Below are 19,649 nucleotides of genomic sequence, written 5' to 3'. Positions count from 1 at the left end.
GTCTGGAATTTTCTTGCCCCACTAAAAATTCTGTTTTCTTTACACTCTACTCACAAAATTTCTGACACCAAATAGCAGTTGTTTGTTTGTTTGTTTGTTTCCACATCAGCTAATTCTCCAACATCAGCCAGGTGTCCAACAACTGATTCTGACACTATCTACCTGTAGTTAACATCAGATCGCACGGGCTAAGGGCTCAGGGCCACGAGACTTCCCCCTCATTCCACCAATCTCAAGTAGTGGGTCGTGAGGGGACCCAGACTTCTGTCTGATTTGGCTACAAGTTGGGAATTCCCACAACCCCCTCCTCCGGTTCAATACTTTGCTCAGGGAACTTGGATAAACACATTTACGGGTTATATGATGGAGACGATAAAGAATGGACAGAGGAACAGTGAAGTCCAGAGGGTCCCGAGTCAGGACCTTCTGTTCCCATGGAAGTGGGGTGCACCCCCTTCCCAGCACAAGAATGTGTTCACTGACTGGGGACCCCTCGAACCCCATACTGCCGGGATTTTATGGAGGTAAGTGTGGTGGATTATTAACTCAACCTCTAGTCCCTCTCTTCTCCCTGGAAGCTGAAATGGTTGCTCAAAGTTCCAAGCTCCTAAGGCCCCTCTCAAAGCTATCCAGGAGCCTAACGAGAGCCATCACATTAGAAAAAAAGGCACTCCTATCACCCAGGAAATTCCAAGGGATTTGGGAGCTCTGTGTCAGGAACCAGGATCAGAGTTTATGACAAGATGAAACCGTTGGTGTGGAGGGACCCTACAGAGCTCGAGGGGGATAGGAGGGCTGGTTGCCAGAGGACCCAACCCCTAAAAAGAGGCTTGCAACTTTCAGTCCCACCCATGACCTCGGGGAAGGGAGAAGAGCCGGAGATTTCCTTCCGATCACTACTGGCCGAGGACTTGATCCGTCATGCCTACATGATGGCATCTCCATAAAAACTCCTAAATGACAGAGAACAGGGAGCTTCCAGAACTGCTTACACATCAAGGTGCTGGGAGGGTGGTATGTATGCCCAGAGGGCATGGACGTTCCCTGTGCACCTTCTCTCCCCGGAACCTTGCCCCTTACATCTCTTCTATGTATCCGTTCCTGAGTTGTAACTTTTATAAGAAACTGTTAATGGTAAGGAAAGCACTTTCCTGAGTTGGGTGCATCGTCCTAGAGAATTCTGAAACCCATGGAGCCCTTTGAATTGTTAGCCCGTTGGTCAGAATTTCCGGGGACAACCTGGCACTTACGACGGGCATCTCAAAGAATGGCAGTCTGGGGGACTGAGCCCTTAGAACTGTGGGATCTGAGAGGGACCCTGGTAGATAGTGCCAGAATTGCATTGAACTGTAGAAGAATTGAACTGAATTGTAGGAGAAGTTGGCTGGTGTGAGAAAATACACACACACACACACACACACACACACAAAATTTGGTGTCGTAAGTTTTGTGAGTAAAGAGTTCAGATCATCTCCTACATGAGGAAACTGAGCTAATGGGTTTAGACGGGGCAGAGCCAATGTCATGATCTCCTCAGCCCGAGAGACCTCCCTACTATCCCAGAGTGCTCAGCTGCTGCCTGGAGGGAGGCACTGCTTCTCCCCTCCCCTGCCGTCGAGCTTCCTCCCCTGAGAAGCCGGCACCGGGCAATCTCTCATCCATGCCACAGCTGTCCACGGCCCCCGGGCCCCGGGTTTCCACTGCAAAGAGACTACCCAGATGAACCCCACCATCCAGCTTCCCTGATCCCATGTGTGGACAGCCAAGGATGGCTGGAGAAAAGGTCCTGCCACATTCGTAGACCGACACCATCAGCCAGTGGGCCCCATGGTGCCACCCACGTCTCCTTGTACTCGTCCTCGGTCAGCTTCCTGGCCTTCTTCCCAAAGGTATCCTTAACACGGGGACCTCTCGCGCCCCCTGCCCTCCACCCCCACAAGGTGTGCCCTTGTCCCCTGGGTGTTCATTTGAACGAGACCAGACCCTCGAAGTCTGTTGTAGAGACCTCACAGTCACAATCACCGGGATTCCATTATCTCCTGCGTGTGGGGTGTGTGGGGCATGTGGGACCCGAGGGAGGTGCCCCATGCTCCCCTTCTGCCTTAACAAAGAAACTCACAGGTATTTATACCTTCGAGAAAACAGAGAAGTGAATTTAAATATTATTGCCAGGGCAACCCATTATTAAGGAAGACAAGCGATCAGAATCACAAGCTTTGTAAAAGTTAAAGGTTACTTTCACAGGACAAAGCAACCGCCTCTTACATGTGATTGTCTGACAAGATTCTCTTGTAAGCAGTAACATTTGCAAGAATGGTTTTCAGCTGCAGGAAAGAAGCTGCTTTCATTTCCGTGGCTTCAGAAAAAAAAAGGGAACATTTTTTTCTCTTTAGGCTGAGCCAGGGTTATTTTCATCTCCACCAGTTAGACGGACCTGGATTTTTTTTTTTAAGATTTTTATTTATTTAGGGGTGCCTAGGTGGCTCAGTGGGTTAAGCCTCTGCCTTCAGCTCGGATCCTGATCTCAGGGTCCTGGGATTGAGTCCCGCATCGGGCTCTCTGCTCAGCAGGAGCCTGCTTCCCCCTCTCTCTCTGCCTGCCTCTCTGCCTACTTGTGATCTCTCTCTCTGTCAGATAAATAAATAAAATCTTTTTTTAAAAAAAGATTTTATTTATTTATTTGTCAGAGAGAGAGAGAGCACAAGCAGGGGGAGCAGTAGGCAGAGGGAGAAGCAGGGTCCCTGCTGAGCAAGGAACCTGATGCGGGACTCGATCCCAAGACCCTAGGATCATGACCTGAGCCAAAAGCAGATGCTAAACCCACTGAGCCACCCAGGTGCCCTGGGACCTGGAATTTTTAAGGCCAAGTGCTGACATTCCATTAGCACCAAGAGGAACAAAGGCAGGTCCGAAAAGGATTGTCTACACTGCCAGGCGGCCCATCTACATGGCCTTCCCACTCTCCTACATCAGGGCTTGTCCACCTGGAGCTCGCCTGGGTCACCTGGGATCCAACGTGCAAATTCAGGTGCTGACTGCCAAGGTCTGGGGTGTCCCCGAGATTCCGCACATCTAACCGGGAGATGAGGTGCTTGCTGTCAGTCTCCCTCCAGACGCTGTGAATGGGACCATCCTGGATGTTTATTCATACGTGTCCCCACTCCTCAAACCTCCCACCCTGGGGAGGCCCCAGTCCTCACGCTCAGCCAAGGACCTTGTTTCCTATTTCACCGAGAAAATAAAAAGCAATCTGGGGGGTAGAATTCCACAAACTCCCACCACGTCTACCCCGCCACTCCGTCCTCGTCTGCGTGCCTCGCGTGTGACAGTGCGATATCGCAGGCCCTCCTCCCCCCACAACCTCACCCTAGATCCTGCCCCCTTTCCCACCCGCAAGGCATCCACCCCTCCAGGGTCCTCCCTCTGGCATTTTCCCTTTTCACCTAAGCAAATGCAGGGTCGCTGCTCCCATCTTTAAGAAACCAAAGACGTCTGGTCCCTTCTTGCTGCTACCCCCTCATTTCCGTCTCTTCCTTAATAGCTCCCTGTCTACAGGCACGGACTCCGAATTCTCTCCTTGGACCCTCCGGAGCCCCTTCCAGTTGGCTTTTGCCGCAGCCTCCACCAAAACTGCTCTCGTCAAGGTCACCAAAGGCCTCCATGCTGATAAACGTAACAGCCTAGACACTGTGTTCCCACTGGGCCCCCCAGCAGCGTGGGACCCAATGTTTCCCCAGTGCCTGGTCTTCAGGGCACCCCCTCCCATCCACCTCGCTGCCCCTCGCTCTCGGTGTCTGTTGCTGGCTTCTCACCTGCTCTGGCCCCTTGCTCCTCTTCTCTGGCCTCTCTACCCTTACCCTTCTGGTCTCCTCCTGCCATTCTGCGGCTCTCCGTGCCAGTTGTACCCCTGACTCCCAGGTTCAAATCTGTAGCCCAGGTCACTGCGCTAATGCTGGGGCAGTACGCCCTGCTAACATCCTGACGTTTCCACCAGGTGCCTGTCCAATCTCAGAGGCAGCAAAGCCAAACTGCTTATTTCTCCTTTTAAGTCTGTGCCTCCGGCAGTCTTCCCCACCTCAGTCAAGGTACATCCTGTCTTCTGCCTGCTCTGGCCAAAACCTATAATCATCCTGACCCCTTCTATATCCAGGACTCCCCCTAGGTTAACCATAGGTTAACCAGCACCCCAGTGTGAACTGGGAAAGGGTGCCCCTCTGGGCAGGCATGGGACCTGGGGTCTGAATTTCAGTGTCCCCCACGCCCCATCCCCACAGCCCACGGCTTTGGGCCCAACCGCACACACACTGGCAGTGTGTCCCCTGGTGGCAGCCTCTCAGGCTGTTCCAGTGAAAAGACAATTGTCCTTCCTGCTGCTTGGCACTTGATTCCTGCCCATTTTCCAAGTCTGGTCCTCCCTCCTCCTGGCAGTTCCTGATGGCCTTTCAATAAATTCCTCTGCTGCTGAAGAAAACCAGGAGCACCCACTAAGACTATCTAGAAACTTGTGCGAATCCCTCCTACCCTTAGAATTAGAAAACTCCATTTCCCCATCGTCCCCTGGAAACGGTCTGGAGGGGGCTGCCGGAAGACCACCAATGACGTCACCAAACTGAAGGCCACCTGGGACAGCTCTGCTCTAGTTGACACCAGCCTGGTCTCCTCGTCCTGCCTTCCCACCCGCACACCCCCAGGGCTCTGTTCTCTTCCCGGGCCCCTCTTCCATGTCTGTCCTGTAAATGGTGCCAGGCTTCGGGGCTCCAACCTCTCCCTTCCGCCCTCTTCCCCCCCCATGCTCCCCAGGGCGCCCTTCACACTCACGGTATGAACCCCATCTCTACCCCTCTGCTGAGCGGCAGACCCTCCCCTGCCGGAAGCCTCCACCCACAAGTCCAAGGACACCTACACCCAAGCATATCTACGCAGAGCTGGTCCCCTTCCCGCCTATAGCTGCTTCTCTTCCTGCCTCCCCCACCCAGCTCGAGGACCCCGGGCTGCTTCCTAGCCACCGGAGCCAGAAGCTCAGCATCACCGCACAGCTCCCTTCTTCCTTCATGTCAAGTCCATCCTTCCTAGGCACTCAGGAAATCGGAAGCTTCTTCTTCTTTTTTTTTTTTTTTTTAAAGATTTTATTTATTTATTTGACAGACAGATCACAAGTAGGCAGAGAGGCAGGCAGAGAGAGAGAGAGAGAGGAGGAAGCAGGCTCCCTGCTGAGCAGAGAGCCCGATGCGGGACTCGATCCCAAGACCCCGAGATCATGACCTGAGCCGAAGGCAGCGGCTTAACCCACTGAGCCACTCAGGTGACCCCGGAAGCTTCTTCTCTTGAAACATCTCTCCAAACCATCCCCTCCTCTCCAACCCCACAGCCTCTGCCTCCTTCAGTTCTGCATCCTCCCCGGGCTGTTCGGGCAGCCTCTTAGAGGGCTCCTGGCCACCTTCCTCTTCTTCCCCGACACCAGCGCCGGAGTGAGCTTCTTGCAACTCAAACCTGATCATATCGCTCCCTACCAGTGAGAGCCGCGTTCTGTCCTGTTCTTATCTCAGCTTCTTACAGAGATTCTGATGTCCTCTCCCAGATCCTGCTGGAACAGGACATTCAGGAGAAAAACTGGGACTTCTTGGCCCTCCTCTTTGCTCCTCAGATATAATTCAGCAAGTTTGCAAAACATTGATCTAGTGATTCCCAAAGTGCTGTGGGAATCATTTGAGAAAGCGGGTTAAAAATGAACTCCCACAGGGCGCCTGGGTGGCTCAGTGGGTTAAAGCCTCTGCCTTTAGCTCAGGTCATGATCCCAGGGTCCTGGGATGGAGCCCCACATCCGGCTCTCTGCTCACTAGGGAGCCTGCTTCCCTTCCTCTCACTCTCTCTCTGCCTGCCTCTCTGCCTGCTTGCGATCTCTGTCAAATAAATAAATAAAATCTTAAAAAAAAAAAATTAACTCCCAGGCTCACCCCCTTGGAGATTCCAATTCACTGGACAGTGAATGTTAAGATTTTTCCAGAGGACTCTGCATCCTGGCCACCTGCTTCAACTATGATAATGGGGGAGGGGTGAGAATTCCTCCTTCACGGGGTAGTTGGGGGGCTGAGAGGGCTTCTGCCTATATCTGCCTCTCACTTCCTTCCTCCTTTGACACAGGGGTGAATGTGAGGCCCCCCCCGTGGCTCGGGTCTTGCAGACTCAGAGCCCCTCGTTGATCTCCTCATGTTCCCCATGGCACAAAGGTCTGACCATGACCAGGATGTCCCCCAGTATCTTTGGGAGTTCCTGTGTCTTCCTTTAATGTTTGGTTTCTTCATTTTCTATTTTAAAAACGAATATGGGAGCATCTGGCTGGTTCAGTGGGTTGAGGCTCTGCCTTCAGCTCAGGTCATGATCTCAGGGTCCTGGAATCGAGCCCCAAATAGAGCTCTCTGCTCAGCAGGGAGCCTGCTTCCCCCCACCCCCACCTACCTCTCTGCCTACTTGATCTGTCAAATAAATTAAATCTTTTAAAAATAATAAAATAAAAATAAAAATGAATATGGGCCAGGGGTGGGGGTGGGGGTGCCTAGGTGGCTCAGGTCATGATCTCAGAGTCCTGGGATCAAGACCCATATGGGGAAATCCCTGCTCAGCAGGAAGTCTGATTCTCCCTCTCTCCCTGCTGTTCCCCCTGCTTGTGCTCCAATAAATAAAATCTTTTTTAAAAAAATTTAAAATACAGAGGGACGGAGTTCTGTTCAATGGGTACATTAGGTCGACATGATGGTGTTCTGGAGGTGGATGGTGGCGTTGGTCAGGCCAGCGTGAATATACTTAATGCCACTGAACACACGCCTTCAAACAGTTCACGTGGTGTCTTTTATGATCTTTGTAAAAACTAAACCTGTTCCTCTAACAGTCTCCCCACTACTGGGCCAAAACCTTATAATCATCCTGACTTTTCTATATCCAGGAACCCCCCTAGGCTACTCAATACCCCACTGTAACAGGGAAAGGGCTTTCGAAAAAGTGAAAGTCTACAGGAAATTGCAAAGCACGAAATCAGGATGAGGTTCCATGTTTAAGTGATACCGCGATGCCTCCCGGGCCAGAGGGGAGGCCAGGGCAGAGCGAGAGAGAAACAGGGAGGCTGGAGTCAGCCCCCTGGGAGCGGAGCCTCAGGGAGGAGCGGCCCAGACCAGACAAGGGCCAGAACCCGGAGGCGGTAGGAAGTAGGAGGCAGAAGGGATGAGGAAGGCAGAAAGAACCGAGGCCCAGCTGGCTGGCTGCCAAGGGCGTCTTCACGGGAACTGTGACCTTGGCACCAGAGTGTATGCCGTTGCAGCCTTGGCTCGGGTGCAGGGTGAGGGAAACCAAAGTGAGCAAACGTGGATCAGGCCTTCACTGGAGCATCTAGTCTCTTGACCTGTCCCCTGTACTAGGACCCCCTTAGAGGCCCAGTTCCATCCTGTAGGAATCAACTGTTCTTTTCCCTAAGAAAGCTGGGAGGGCCCAACTTAACCCCCAGGGCTGTGAGGCCAACCTAAGGATCAGGACTGCCGGAGAAAGATCCTACAGAAAATCCCATGGATCTACCTGCAAAGTCTGTGCACATAGCTCGTCCACTACTGCTACCCCCGTAAGGCTAGTAAACCGCAGCCCTAACCACCCCCGACCTAGCCTCCCAGCTAGCAGGACAGCCCGGGAGTCCTCGAAAATCAAAGCCGGACCACACTGGCTGCTCGGAGCCCTCCAACTGCCATCCCACTCCCTCAGACCGTGTGTGGAGCACAGTTCAGCTTAGCCAACATCTAAGGCCCTGAAATGTCCTGACAGGAGTGTTTACCTGGAGCCCTCAGACGTCAGTCAGTCTAACAGTGTGACTTACAAGAAGTGCTTTGGGACACACGACCTCTGGGAGGAAGTGGAGACTCGAGGTTGGCCATGTAGGCTCAGGGAAGCTTCCCTGCTGGGCCACACTGGGCATCATAAACCAGGGTCCAGTGCTCCACGGGGAGAGGACAACAACCCTCTGAGAGCTTCACTCCTCGAGCCCCCCCAGACTCCCCCCTACACACCCCATCCTCTGGTGGCACATGCATCCTTCCGCTATTAAAACACCATCATCTTGGGGCTTTCCTGAGTTCTGTAAGTCATTCTAGCAAACTATCCACAGAGGATGGTTTGAGGCCTGTGACTTGCAGCTGGTGTTTGAAGTGAGGGCAGTTATGTGGGACTGTGTCCTCAGACTGTGCTATTGGCCAAATTCTTTGTGACTGCCTTAACTGGGACCTTCGTGATCTGCCTCACCCCTGCCAATGAGACCCCATACCCTGATCCTTGAGTAAGGCATACCCTTGCCCGAGGGCCCCGGGACGCCCCCTTCCCCAGGTATCTGGCAAAGGAACCCCCTCCTTCCATTTCAACAACCCCTTCCAGGAGAGGATGCCTCCAGCCCCTCCCCAAACTCCCTCCACTCGGGCCCCGCCCCCCCTCCCCTGTTACTGTTTCCCCATCACTGCATCCGCGGCCCTCTAAATGGCATTCACCTTTCTCCTCCATCTCCGCACTGAACTAGAAGCCCCAAGGAGAGAGGGATTTTATACTTTGTTCCCTCCTGGAACCCCAGCACCGGAAACAACTGTCAATGTGCTAAGGACACAGGCGAGTCCTGTTGAACGAATGCCCTCCAGTATCCTTTAGAAGTACCTCTTGGAAAACAAGCCCCCCCGCCTCTCCCTCTTCCTCCCTGAAAGGCCAAGTCTGCAAAAACAAGGAAACCTGACCACATTTGGCTGGAGACCATTGCTGAGGAAGAGAAGGGGAAAAAGCAGTTAAGACCCAAGACCTCCAGGAGAGGCTCCCAGCCCGATGCTAGTCCTAGCCCGGACCCCATGTTGTTGTGAGCTTGAAAGGCCCCTCCCTCCCTGGGCTAGAGCAGATGCACGAAACTCTCTGGCTCTGATCAGGATGGGCAGGTCTGGGGGGATGGGGGCAGAGGGGAAGGAAGGAGGGGGAGGGGGAGCAGGGAGGGGTGCCCCTGCCCCGACAGAGAAGTGGAGAGAAGGCAAGACCTCACCAGATGAGAGTGGCTTTTATTTGAAGCCAGAACACACTTTAATCTGGGGTTTCCTCTGTAATCTGTAACAGTAAAAAAAAAGCAGGAAAAGAAACCAGGATCTGAAGGGCCCAGGTGAGGGGAGGGGGGTCCTGTCAGGCCACGTAAGGGAAGCGGAGCAACAGCCCTTCATACGGCTTCAGGTTCAGGTGCTCCAATTCCAGAGACACGCCCTCCTCACGGCCCACATCGGTGCTGAGCAGCAGGTTGACACTGGCCGGCAGGCTGGCGCTGGCCGGCACACCAGAGGCCCCCAACATGGCAGTGTGGCCCACACCCCCGAAGTTGAGCACCACCAGGAAGCGCTCGTTCTGGTCCCAGTGGCGGATGTAGGCGAAGAGGTCAGGCTCAGGGGAGGACAGCACGTGGAAGTCTCCGTGCAGCAGAGAGCGCTCCTTGCCCCGTTGGTCGCTCAGCCTCCGGAACAGGGAGAGGAGGGAACCGTGGTCTTCACTCTGGCTCTGCAAAGGACCACGGAGAGCAGGAAAAGATGAAGGACGCCCCTCGGCGCAAGCTTCTAGAAGCCACCTGCCCACCCTCTGCTGAGCAGGCCTGGCCCACCCAAAACCCTTACCTGTACACTCATGTTGGTACTTCCAAGTCCTGAGGTGTTGGGGAAGCTGGACTCATCCCAGAGCATGAATGGAGCCTTCGCAGGCTGAGCAGAGAAAACAGGACTTGGAAAAGGCCTGGGCCCGCTCTCCCTTCTCCTCCCTCTCCTTGTCCCACACCGTCCCCGAGTGTGGCCCGACCGTGGCCTGACTTCGACTGGACAAGCAAGGCAGGCTCGTGCCTCGGGTCGCTGCCCACACAGGGCTCTACCCTTGAGGGCTCTTTTCCCAGACGGCCATAGCCAGCTCCCTCACAGCCCTCCGGCCTCTGCTCTGCTGCCCCACCGGATCTTCTATGGCCCCTCGACAGAAAACGTCCCCCATCCCTGTCCTCCAGGCCCCGGGCCCTGCTCTCTCTTGCACAGCACTGAGCAGTACCGGGCACCTTCATTCTGTTTTATTATCTAACTTCACCACCTGCAGCTCTCCTGTGCACTGCTGTATCCTCTGCGGGGGGCACAGAGCAGTGACCCCAGAAAACCGCGGAGTAACCAGACGGCAGCTCCATGCACATCAGCCGGGGTACCAACCTCCAAGCCTATGGCTAAAGGTAAGCCAGCGCCTTCGTGCCCTTACCCCGACCACAGCAAGGGCTGCCCTGCATTTCTCGGACTCCTCTGGGCCCTCTCCTGAACCAGGAGTTGCTGGAGGGCACAGAGTCCCGTGAACGCGAGAACGAATGAACGAATGAGGGGTCAGGCGAGGGCTGGCTCCCACCCGAATACCCAGCGGGGGTCAGCTCGGCCACCGCATCTTAAAATAGGCTCTCACTGAATCCTACAAGAAGCGCAATATCCCAGAAGAGATGATCAAGGCGACGGCAGGGAAATGACCTGCCGAGGCCGCACAGCGACCGATCAGGGGACTAACCGGGGATCAGACTCGGTTTCAGACAAGGCACCCGTCTGCTTGCTGCCACCCACACAACCTCCCCACAGCGTGCGGGGGGGTAGGCGGCAAGCCGTACCTGGCCAGGAAGGGCAGCTGCCTCCAGGCCAATCTCATCTCCGTAGTTGAAAACCGGGGTGCCGGGCAGGGTGAACAGCAGCAGCTGGTAGAGACGGCGGAGGTGAGCCGGCACGAGGGAAGCCAGGAACCCTGTCTGGGACAGCTGCGGGAATGGACGCACGGAGGTGAACCCCAAAGCCCGCCTCTGCCTCCATCTGCCAACACCCCTGCCTCCCCGAGCGCCCCCACCCCTGCCCACCAGCTGGCGCCTCCTCCCCCCCACACCATGGTACTCACGCTCCAGCTGCACCAGTGATCCTCAGTGGCGTTCAGATACTGGGTGACCAAGAATTCCATGCGCTCCCCACTGGAACCAGAGCTTGACAGGTATGAGCTCGTCAACAACAGGTCCTTGGTGGACCCGAGCAGGCTCAGGATCTGCCGAAGGTCAGAGGACTCGGTCCCGGCAATCAGCAGCCTGCACAGAGCAGGGGTGGGGGGCCAGGTTGGTAAAGAGCAAGAAAAGAATGAAGGTGGAGAAGGTTCTTTGGACTGGGAAGTCCTCGTCCCGGGGCCTAGCCCTCAACGGGAGCATCTCAGAATGCAGCAGAGCCGGCGGGAGAGGTCTAGCCCTCACCTATCTTCACTGAAGCTCTTGGTCATGTTCTGCCACTCGGCCAGGAACAAAGGCGCATCCTGGAGGAGAAAAAGCCAAGTCAAGGACAAGGGAATGCTACCAAGCCCTCGAGAGTCCCTCTGCTCTCACCCAGGCTCTGCCTCTCACATGGAAAGGGACTCACCTCCAGACTCTCCACGTCCCGAACCTGGAACCCATCCACACCGGCCTGCAGCCAAAAACTCAGAGCATCCTACAGGGAAGGGGGCAAAAGAACAGGGAAAAGGTATTGATACTCTGACAAAGGCTTACAAAATTCACCCCATGTGGGGCGCCTGGGTGGCTCAGTGGGTTAAGCCTCTGCTGTGAGCTCAGGTCATGATCTCAGAGCCCTGGGATCGAGCCCCACATCGGGCTCTCTGCTCAGCGGGGAGCCTGCTTACCCCTCTCTCTCTGCCTGCCTCTCTGCCTATTTGTGATCTCTGTCAAATAAACAAAATCTTTAAAAAAAAAATTCCACCCACATCAAACCCTGTCCAGGATGCATGTCCCCTTGACCTTGGGAGAGTCACTTGCCTTGACCAGCCTCACTTAACCACCTCTATCATAAAGGTTTAGCCTTGGTCCCTAACCGCCACCCCACCCGCTTCTGAACTATGACTGATTCTTAACGCTGCGGCATTTCACTTCTCTGTTCCTCCCCAGGGCCAATCGCACAGGTTCACCTTTGGACACCTATAGGAAAAAGCCCAAGAGAAAAAGTACGTTCGTAAACGTAACTTCATTTAACCCTTAGAATGTGCGGAATGCTTATATGCTCAGGTCAGAAATGAGGCAACACTCCCAGAGCAGCAAGGAAGCATGCCCAAGACCACAGTCCGAGAGCAGCGGACACGGGACCCGAAATGCTAGCCAAGATCCCACAAGTGTCCTTACTCCTCTGCCAGCGTCCTGAGGCCTGGGAAGGGTAGAAGGAAGACAGCAGGTCAGAGCAAGGCCAAGGATGAAAGAGCATAATTCAAAGCACAGCCCTGGGGCAGTCTAAAAGTGAAAGTCTCCACTGAAAAGTGGAGTCAGCTCTGCAGCACAGGCCCAGGCCTGAATTCCAGGCAACAGGTCAATGTAGAACACGGGGCCCCCAGCTCCACAGCCCCCGGCCCTGTGCTCTCTCCTCTCACCTCCATTTTCATTTTTTTTTACTGCCTCTCTTTTCATCTGAAGCTACCACACCTCACGCCACACCATTTACCATCTAAAAACATCCCTGCATTAATAACTTTTAAGAGTTTGGGTTTTTTTAGAGTAAACTCTATCACCACCAACGTGGGGCTCAAACTCACGACCCTGAGATCAAGAGTCACCCTGAGATCAAGAATCACTCCTGAGTGAGCCAGCCAGGTGCACCCGCACCCTCCCCTCCATCAATAACTCTTAAAGCATCTTCCAGCAATTAGCAAGGGCTGAACTGGCTGACCAAGGGTCCTATGGAAATGCTAGGAGTAAAGAATTCTAACTCAGAGTCACAGGGGCCAACAAAGGGTCAGGGTCTGGTCCATTTTTACTCCACCCCTGCTGACCTGGTCAGTGTCCTAGAACCCAGGCACCAGGAGCTCAGACGACAAAGTCCCATTCCCAGCCTGCTGGGCAGTCTTTGCACCTATACCTTCACTCAGGGAAGGCAGATCACAGAAATGAGACTATCTAGGACCTCCAACCCTAAACACAGCAAGCCCCTCTGAACCTTAGCTTTTCCATTTACAGACAAGAGATGATAGGGTCCCTGTGTGGTCACAGAGAAATTCAGAACGCATACAGAACACATGGCACAGACCCAGACACGTACAAGCTCAGTCTGGGCTCTGCTCCAGAACACATCAAACAAGAGCTGGGAAACCAGACAGAACAGGAGTCCCACAGAGAAAGGGCTTCCTCTCCCAAAGGGAAGAAAAATCAAATCCAGATTGACATCTGAGAAATTCCTTTCCTGGCACTGTTACCATCAGAGTCAAGGAAACAAGAAAAATCACTGGTCAGAAAAGGAACAAGCAAAAGGCGGGGGGGTGCTGTTGGCCACCCATCCTGCCTGCGGGAGGAGTGCGCCAGTTTGGCTCCAAGGACCCAGGGTCCCCTCGGCTGGAGCCAGGTTCCGTTTACAGGGCTTGCCAGGAGGCTCAACACAGCCCCAACATCCAGTTTGCCCCTGCCAGCAGCATCAACACACTCACCTTCATCTTGGCGGCCACAGAGTTAATCTCTGTGGGGAGGAACCACGAGTTCTGGCCCCGGTAGTTGGGAGTGAGGTCCAGAATGACCCGGATGCCTGGAACAATGGAGAAAACCGGAGTCATGAGAAAGACTCTGGGGCGAGGGAAAAGTTAGAAATCAACAAACGCAAGCCGGCAGACTATTTGGTATATATCATGTGGCACACATGCTTAGATCTGAACCCAGCCTTAAGATCTTCTAGGGCAGCAGGCACACACTGTAGCGGAGAAGGCTGAGTTATGGGGCCCTGGGCTCCCCACCCCCAAAGTGTACCCTTTGATTTCATGTGGCTATTTTTCTCAAAAGGATCCGCTCCTCTGAAAGTTTAAAAGCCACTGAATTAGGGGCGCCTGGCTGGCTCAGTCAGTAAAGCATGTGAGTCTTGATCTCAGGGTCATGAGCTCAAGTCCCACACTGGGCAATGGAGCCTACTTAAAATAAAAATAAACCAGTGAATCAGAAAAAGCCTACATTTTGCAAACAAGGGCACTGAAGCCAAGAAGTAAAAGGGCTGGACACAAAGCAATTATGTCTCCGAACCACATGACAATTTTAGGCTAAAGCCTAAGAAACTTCCCCCATACCTGCCTTAGGAAAACTCAGACCCAGTCAGTTTTTGAACCCAATAAAATTCCTAATCTGTACTTCCTATGGCCAGAAAGCCAAGCCCTTCTCAGCTGCTTCCCAGGCAACTCCAGGACACCCACTCTTTTTCTTGGCCGACTGCAAGAGACTGTCAAAATCTTCCTTGGAGCCAAAAGTGGGGTCGATCTGTTCCAAGTTGGTCCCCGCGAGGTCATCCTTCTGGTTCTTGTGAATTGGGCCCAGCACAAAGCCCTTCACCTTCAGGGTGCTCAGGTAATCAAGACGTTCCTTCAGGCCTGAAACCGGGAAGCAGGGTTGAGGTGAAGCCCCTCCGGGAGGCCCCTGATCCGCCCTATTCTCCCCTCTCCCGGGAACTCAGTGTGGGGTCGGGGGTGCGCTTCGATCACAAGACCCAGGGGTGCTGATGTAAGATGCCCGGCACATTACTTGAGAAACGTCAGCGCCCGGCTTCCGGAGCCGCAGGGGAAGGGAAGCCGCTGAGTCAGGTACCCACACCCCGCGCCAAGAGGGAGTGAGGGCGGCTTTCCTCCAAGAGAGGGAGGAAGGTGCGGGACGACTCCGGGGCGGGGAGGGGGTCAGGACTCCGGGTTTAACCCGCCGCGCACGGAGCTCACCGGCGAGGTCGCCCCCCTCGGGGCCCTGGAAGGCCTGAAGGTCGCCGATGCGGTAGAGGGCGCCCTTGTGCCACCAGCTCTGCGCCGGCAGCTTGCGGCAGCGCGGGGCCTGCACGATGATGACCACGGCGCCCGCGAGCATGCCGAGCCAGCCGAGCCAGAAGAGCACCAGCAGCGCCCAGCGCGTGCGCACCCAGCCGGGGCTGCCCGCCACCTTCAGCAGCTCCTCTTTGGACAGGCCGGTGAACTTGGCCGCGGCCGCCGCCTCCGCCTCGTCGTCGGCCACCTTGATCTTCACCAGACCGTTCTTCTCCGCGCCGCCCGCCACGACCGCCGCCGTGGCCGCCCCGGACGGCGCGTTCATCGGCTGCTTCTCGGGCTCCAGCTCGTTCAGCTCCACCTCCTTCAGGTCCACCTCTGTGTCCTGGCTCATGGTGCCCGCGGAACCGGCGACACGATGCAGCCTGCGGTCAAGTGGTGGCTGGACTCCTGTCCCTACCTTCCCGGCCTCACCACGGCTTCGGCACCGGCTCCGGGTACCAGCGAGCCCCGCACAAGCTTCGGCTACTGCGTCCGCGTCTGCCCGGGAATGGGCGCAGCCTCCGGGAAGAGACCGGGGAGCCCCGCCCCCCCCGCCCCCTTAAAGAGGAACGGCCCCGATCGCTCTTTCTGGGCCCCTACGGCTCCTTCCAGACCAAAGCCCAGAGAGCTGAGCCTCTTTTCGGTGGGCGGAGTCTGATTTGTCCCGCCCCGCGAAGGGGACCTGGAGGGACAGTCCAGAGCCACGGGGGGACCGGCCCCTCCCCTCCCACTCCGAAAGCGGGGGCGCACCCGGACGCGGTCCTCCGTCTGCCCCTGGCCTGGGGCTCAGGCCACCGCGTGGTGGTTCCCACTTCGCATGGCCTCTGGCGCTCTCTGAGCCGGCGGCACGGAGCTCCCCTCTTTCCCCGATCTTGCTGCGTCTCCTCCAGCTTCTGGGACTTGGCGCTAGACCTCCGCTTCCCCGCAGGGCTTCCTCGTCCTTCAAGACTCATCTTGAGTCCAGTTCAGACAGTTCATCACGTTGCAACTATTCGGCGCCCACCACAATGCGTTTTTATTAACTTGACCAAAGGAACTCTAACCCGATCTTCATGATGTTTTAAGACGAATCTGTTCGGACAGGAGAGTTGAAGCTGACACTCTCGGTTTTACCCTACCCCACCCCCAGTTTCTGGCTCCAGGATGTCGGGCGGCGAGGAATCCGACATCCAGAAGAGCCTTGGGCGCCTGCTGGGCAAGCTCGGGCCTGTAGCAAACATTCCAAGGTTGGGCCTCAGTTAGAGACATCCACCATTTTCCTACAACAGACCGCCTTTTCCCCACTTTGCAGGGCCTCCCACAGAGGAGCCCGATCTCCCCAGGGTGCCCGGGGTTCCCTGACCCACCCGCCCCCGCGCCCCCATCACTTCACTGTTCTAAACCTTGGAGGCCTTGAAAATCATCTAACCTCCCTCCACGGAGATCCTGGGATGGAGGGGAAGTGGGATAGAGACAAGGTTCACAGCAAGAAAAAAATAACAGGTTTGTAACAGGGACTGCGGGACATCAACAGCACGGGGCCCAGACGCCGGGAACTTATTGTTCCTGACCAGTGCCAGCCGGGTTATTTTCAGAAAAGAGCTGAAGGAAACAAGTTCTTTCTCCCTCTCCACCTGGGCTGGAAGCCAAGATAGCTGTGTATTTGGAAGAAAGCAGAAGCCAAGATCTGAAGAAACAGCAGACAGAAAGGGGGTCCAGAGGAGAGCCAAAGGTGTGGAAAGGCTCATCTTCTGCCTTTCCCGTTCTGCATGCCACAGCCCACCCCCACCTAGGAAAGCCAGAACTAGAGGGAGGCAGGCCAGGGGGTATAGGGTGGATGTCAGAGGAGTGCGCAACTATGATAGTAAGTCCAAGGTGCCCTGGGCATGGCAGATAAGTGCCAGCCAGAGGCGCTGAACAGACTTTATTTCCAGGGTGAAAGCTCAAGGTTGAGAGCTGGGGTCAGAAGCTTAAGACAGTCCAACATAACATCTCTGGGAACATACCATCTCACTCACACCAACCCCCGCCATGCTTCCAGACAGAAGAAGCTAACTCCTTCTGTGTGCAGTGAAGAAGCTCGCCACTGACCTCCCCAAGTTTATCACCTCCCCACACACCTTCCACGGGGACTAGCCACGCAGCGACATCAGCCTTCGAACACCTGCCAGTCCCACAGCATGCCCAGCTGGGTCAGTCGTCTGCATCTCGGCACCTGCCATTCTGTGTCCTTCCCTTCTGCTCAACCTCAAGAAGCTCCTGCTCATTCAAGACCTAGCTCAGATGACGGTTTTTCTCAACTTCTCCAACAGAATTCTTTTTCCATCCACCTCTGCTACAACACATACCCTGTTTGTTTATTACATTTCCTTTTCTGAGTGTCCGCACTTGTGGACAAGCGGCAGGGGCCTTGTGCTATGTCCACGGCCCTGCCTACTTACAGAAGTAGCTTAAGTAGGCGCGTCACAGGTGTTTGGAAAATGCGGGGATGAATTACACCAGTCAAACCCAAATATTTCCCTTCTTAGAAACAACAAAAGCAGCAGACGAAGATAAATGGGGAGAAGTGAAAGAACACGTGAATAACACTGTATGCTATCATAAGCAAGCAAAACAGGGGCGCCTGGCTGGCTCAGTCCTTGGAGCTCGTGACTCTCGCTCTCCGGGTTGTGAGTTTGAGCCCCAGAATGGGTGTAGTGATTACTTAAAAAATAAAATCTTTAAAAGTAAAGAGGGAAGGAAGAAAGAAGAGAGGGAAGGAAGGAAAAACAAACCATAGCTTGTTCAACCAAAGTGAAGTAATAGATCTAAGGGAAGGAATGGAGAGAAAGAGGGCAGAAGGTGGCTCGGGAGACTCGGATCCTTCAGTGTCTTTTGATACATATAAAATTTTAATATCTACGTAGGAGTGCAGAGTAGATCATTTGTCAAGAAGAATTAAGCCTTCAAGAGAAGGCTGGAACAAGGCGGAGATAAAAGGGGTCCGAAGGTCCAGAGGCCCCATGAGGCCATGTGTTTTCAGCACTTTACACTCAGGCGGGCCGACAGGGGGTTGGGCCCTGAAATACAGAGGGCCAAGTGTACAGAGAGAATTCCTTTCTAACCCCCCGTTGCAAAAATTCATGTCACGTGCTTGCCAGCAAATGAGGATGGCAGTTGATCCTTGAACAATGCAGGAATTAGTGGCGCAGCCAAAACCCTACATGGAACTTTTGACTCCCCCAAAACTTAACCACTAATAACCCTCCAATAATGTAAACGGTTAACACATATTTTGTAGGGTATATGCATTATATCCTGTATTCTTACAATGAAACTGGAGAAAAGAAAACGTGATTCAGGAAATGAAAAGAAAGGGAAACTTTTTTTAATCTGCATATAAGCTATGTGATACTGCCCCGTGTTGTTCAAGGGCCAACTATACTTGATCTGAGCCAAAATACAAAAAGGATTTCCAAAGTCAGAGCAAGGTGGAAGGACAGTTTAAAATTCTCTAGGAGACTGTCTGTCCAATAGACTCTACAACTTTGCCAAAACCCAAGGCATTATTCCAAAGACCCAGAAACAAAGCGTCCAGGCTCTGTTTCTGAAATAGTCACTGGAGCACCTGGGTGGCTCAGCTGGAAGTGTCTGCCTTCAGCTCAGGGTCCTGGGATGGAGCCCCACATCCAGCCCCCTGCTCAGCAGGGGGTCTGCTTCTCCCTCTCCTTCCACCCCTCCCCCTGCTTATCCTCTCTCCCTCTCTCTCTCTCTTTCTAAGTAAGTAAGTAAGTAAGTAAGTAAAATCTTTTTTAAAAAAAAGTAAGGTAACCCCTGGGGCAAATAATACATTATATGGGTTTTTTTAATAGTTTATTTATTATTTGACAGAGAAAGAGAGAGATCACAAGTAGGCAGAGAGGCAGACGGAGAGAGAGGGGGAAGCAGGCTCCCCGCTGAGCAGAGAGCCTGATTCGGGGCTTGATCCCAGGACCCTGAGATCATGACCTGAGCTGAAGGCAGAGGCTTAACCCATTGAGTCACCCAGGTGCCCCTACATTATATGTTAATAAAAAAAAAAAAATTGGGGGGGGCACCTGGGTGTCTCAATGGGTTAAGCCGCTGCCTTCAGCTCAGGTCATGATCTCAGGGTCCTGGGATCGAGTCCCGCATCGGGCTCTCTGCTCAGCAGGGAGCCTGCTTCCCTCTCTCTCTCTCTGCCTGCCTCTCTGCCTACTTATGATCTCTGTCTGTCAAATAAATAAATAAAATCTTAAAAAAAAAAATTTTTTTTAAATCCCAATGCCAAAAAAAGAAAGTAAGTTAAATAAAATATCCATTAGCTTTGGGGAGTTCAGACATTTGAAAACTGGGTCATGGCTGAAGGTAAGGCCCTGAGCATTTGGAAGTTAAAGCACTATGGAAATGAAAGCAGAGAAGGAGGGGGGATAAAAGCCAGAAAGAGTAAAGGAAATACAACTAAAGCCACCTGTTAGAAGAGAAATAGATACACCATCTGAAAAGTATCTGGCACTCAAGTAAATCAGACAAATGAACAACACTGCTGGGAGCCTTTCTCTCTAATGCAACCAAGTATCAAAAGAGAGAAACATCAGAGATCTAGCAGATCAATTTACAGAAGAGACAAAGAAGCATTTTTAACATATTATTCTTGGATAGAAGACATCAGGTATCTATCTGATCAGAGACAATACTGATCTCATGCCAGAGGCAAAATGGTAATAAGAGATTCACTCAGCTTTAACCGACTGAAGCCCTCCAACATCACACCCTTCTACCATCCTAGTCCCACAATGCTGGTGGGTGACATCATTTTCCCATCCCCTGTGACTTTCAGAACTTTC

General features: G+C 53.7%; 1 protein-coding gene across 1 annotated transcript; it reads right to left on the bottom strand.

Annotated features, from left to right (window-relative positions):
• Positions 1-9,050: 9,050 nt before the first annotated feature.
• On the bottom strand, positions 9,051-15,358 carry SLC3A2 (solute carrier family 3 member 2). The gene is made up of 9 exons (XM_004770254.3): positions 14,746-15,358; positions 14,233-14,406; positions 13,486-13,580; positions 11,445-11,513; positions 11,282-11,340; positions 10,942-11,122; positions 10,664-10,807; positions 9,660-9,743; positions 9,051-9,546 (listed from the first exon to the last, which is right to left on the bottom strand). Exons 1-9 carry the CDS (start codon positions 15,176-15,178, stop codon positions 9,181-9,183), a joined length of 1,605 nt encoding a protein of 534 aa, XP_004770311.2. The 5' UTR covers positions 15,179-15,358; the 3' UTR covers positions 9,051-9,180.
• Between the last annotated feature and the right edge of the window lie 4,291 nt (positions 15,359-19,649).

The sequence above is a fragment of the Mustela putorius genome, unplaced genomic scaffold, assembly GCF_011764305.1.
Source record: "Mustela putorius furo isolate JIRA1106 unplaced genomic scaffold, ASM1176430v1.1 tig00000127_pilon_pilon_pilon, whole genome shotgun sequence".
Taxonomy (NCBI): Eukaryota; Metazoa; Chordata; class Mammalia; order Carnivora; family Mustelidae; genus Mustela; species Mustela putorius.
The sequence above is the reverse complement of the archived record's forward strand: the minus strand, read 5'-3'. Positions and strand labels throughout refer to the sequence as shown.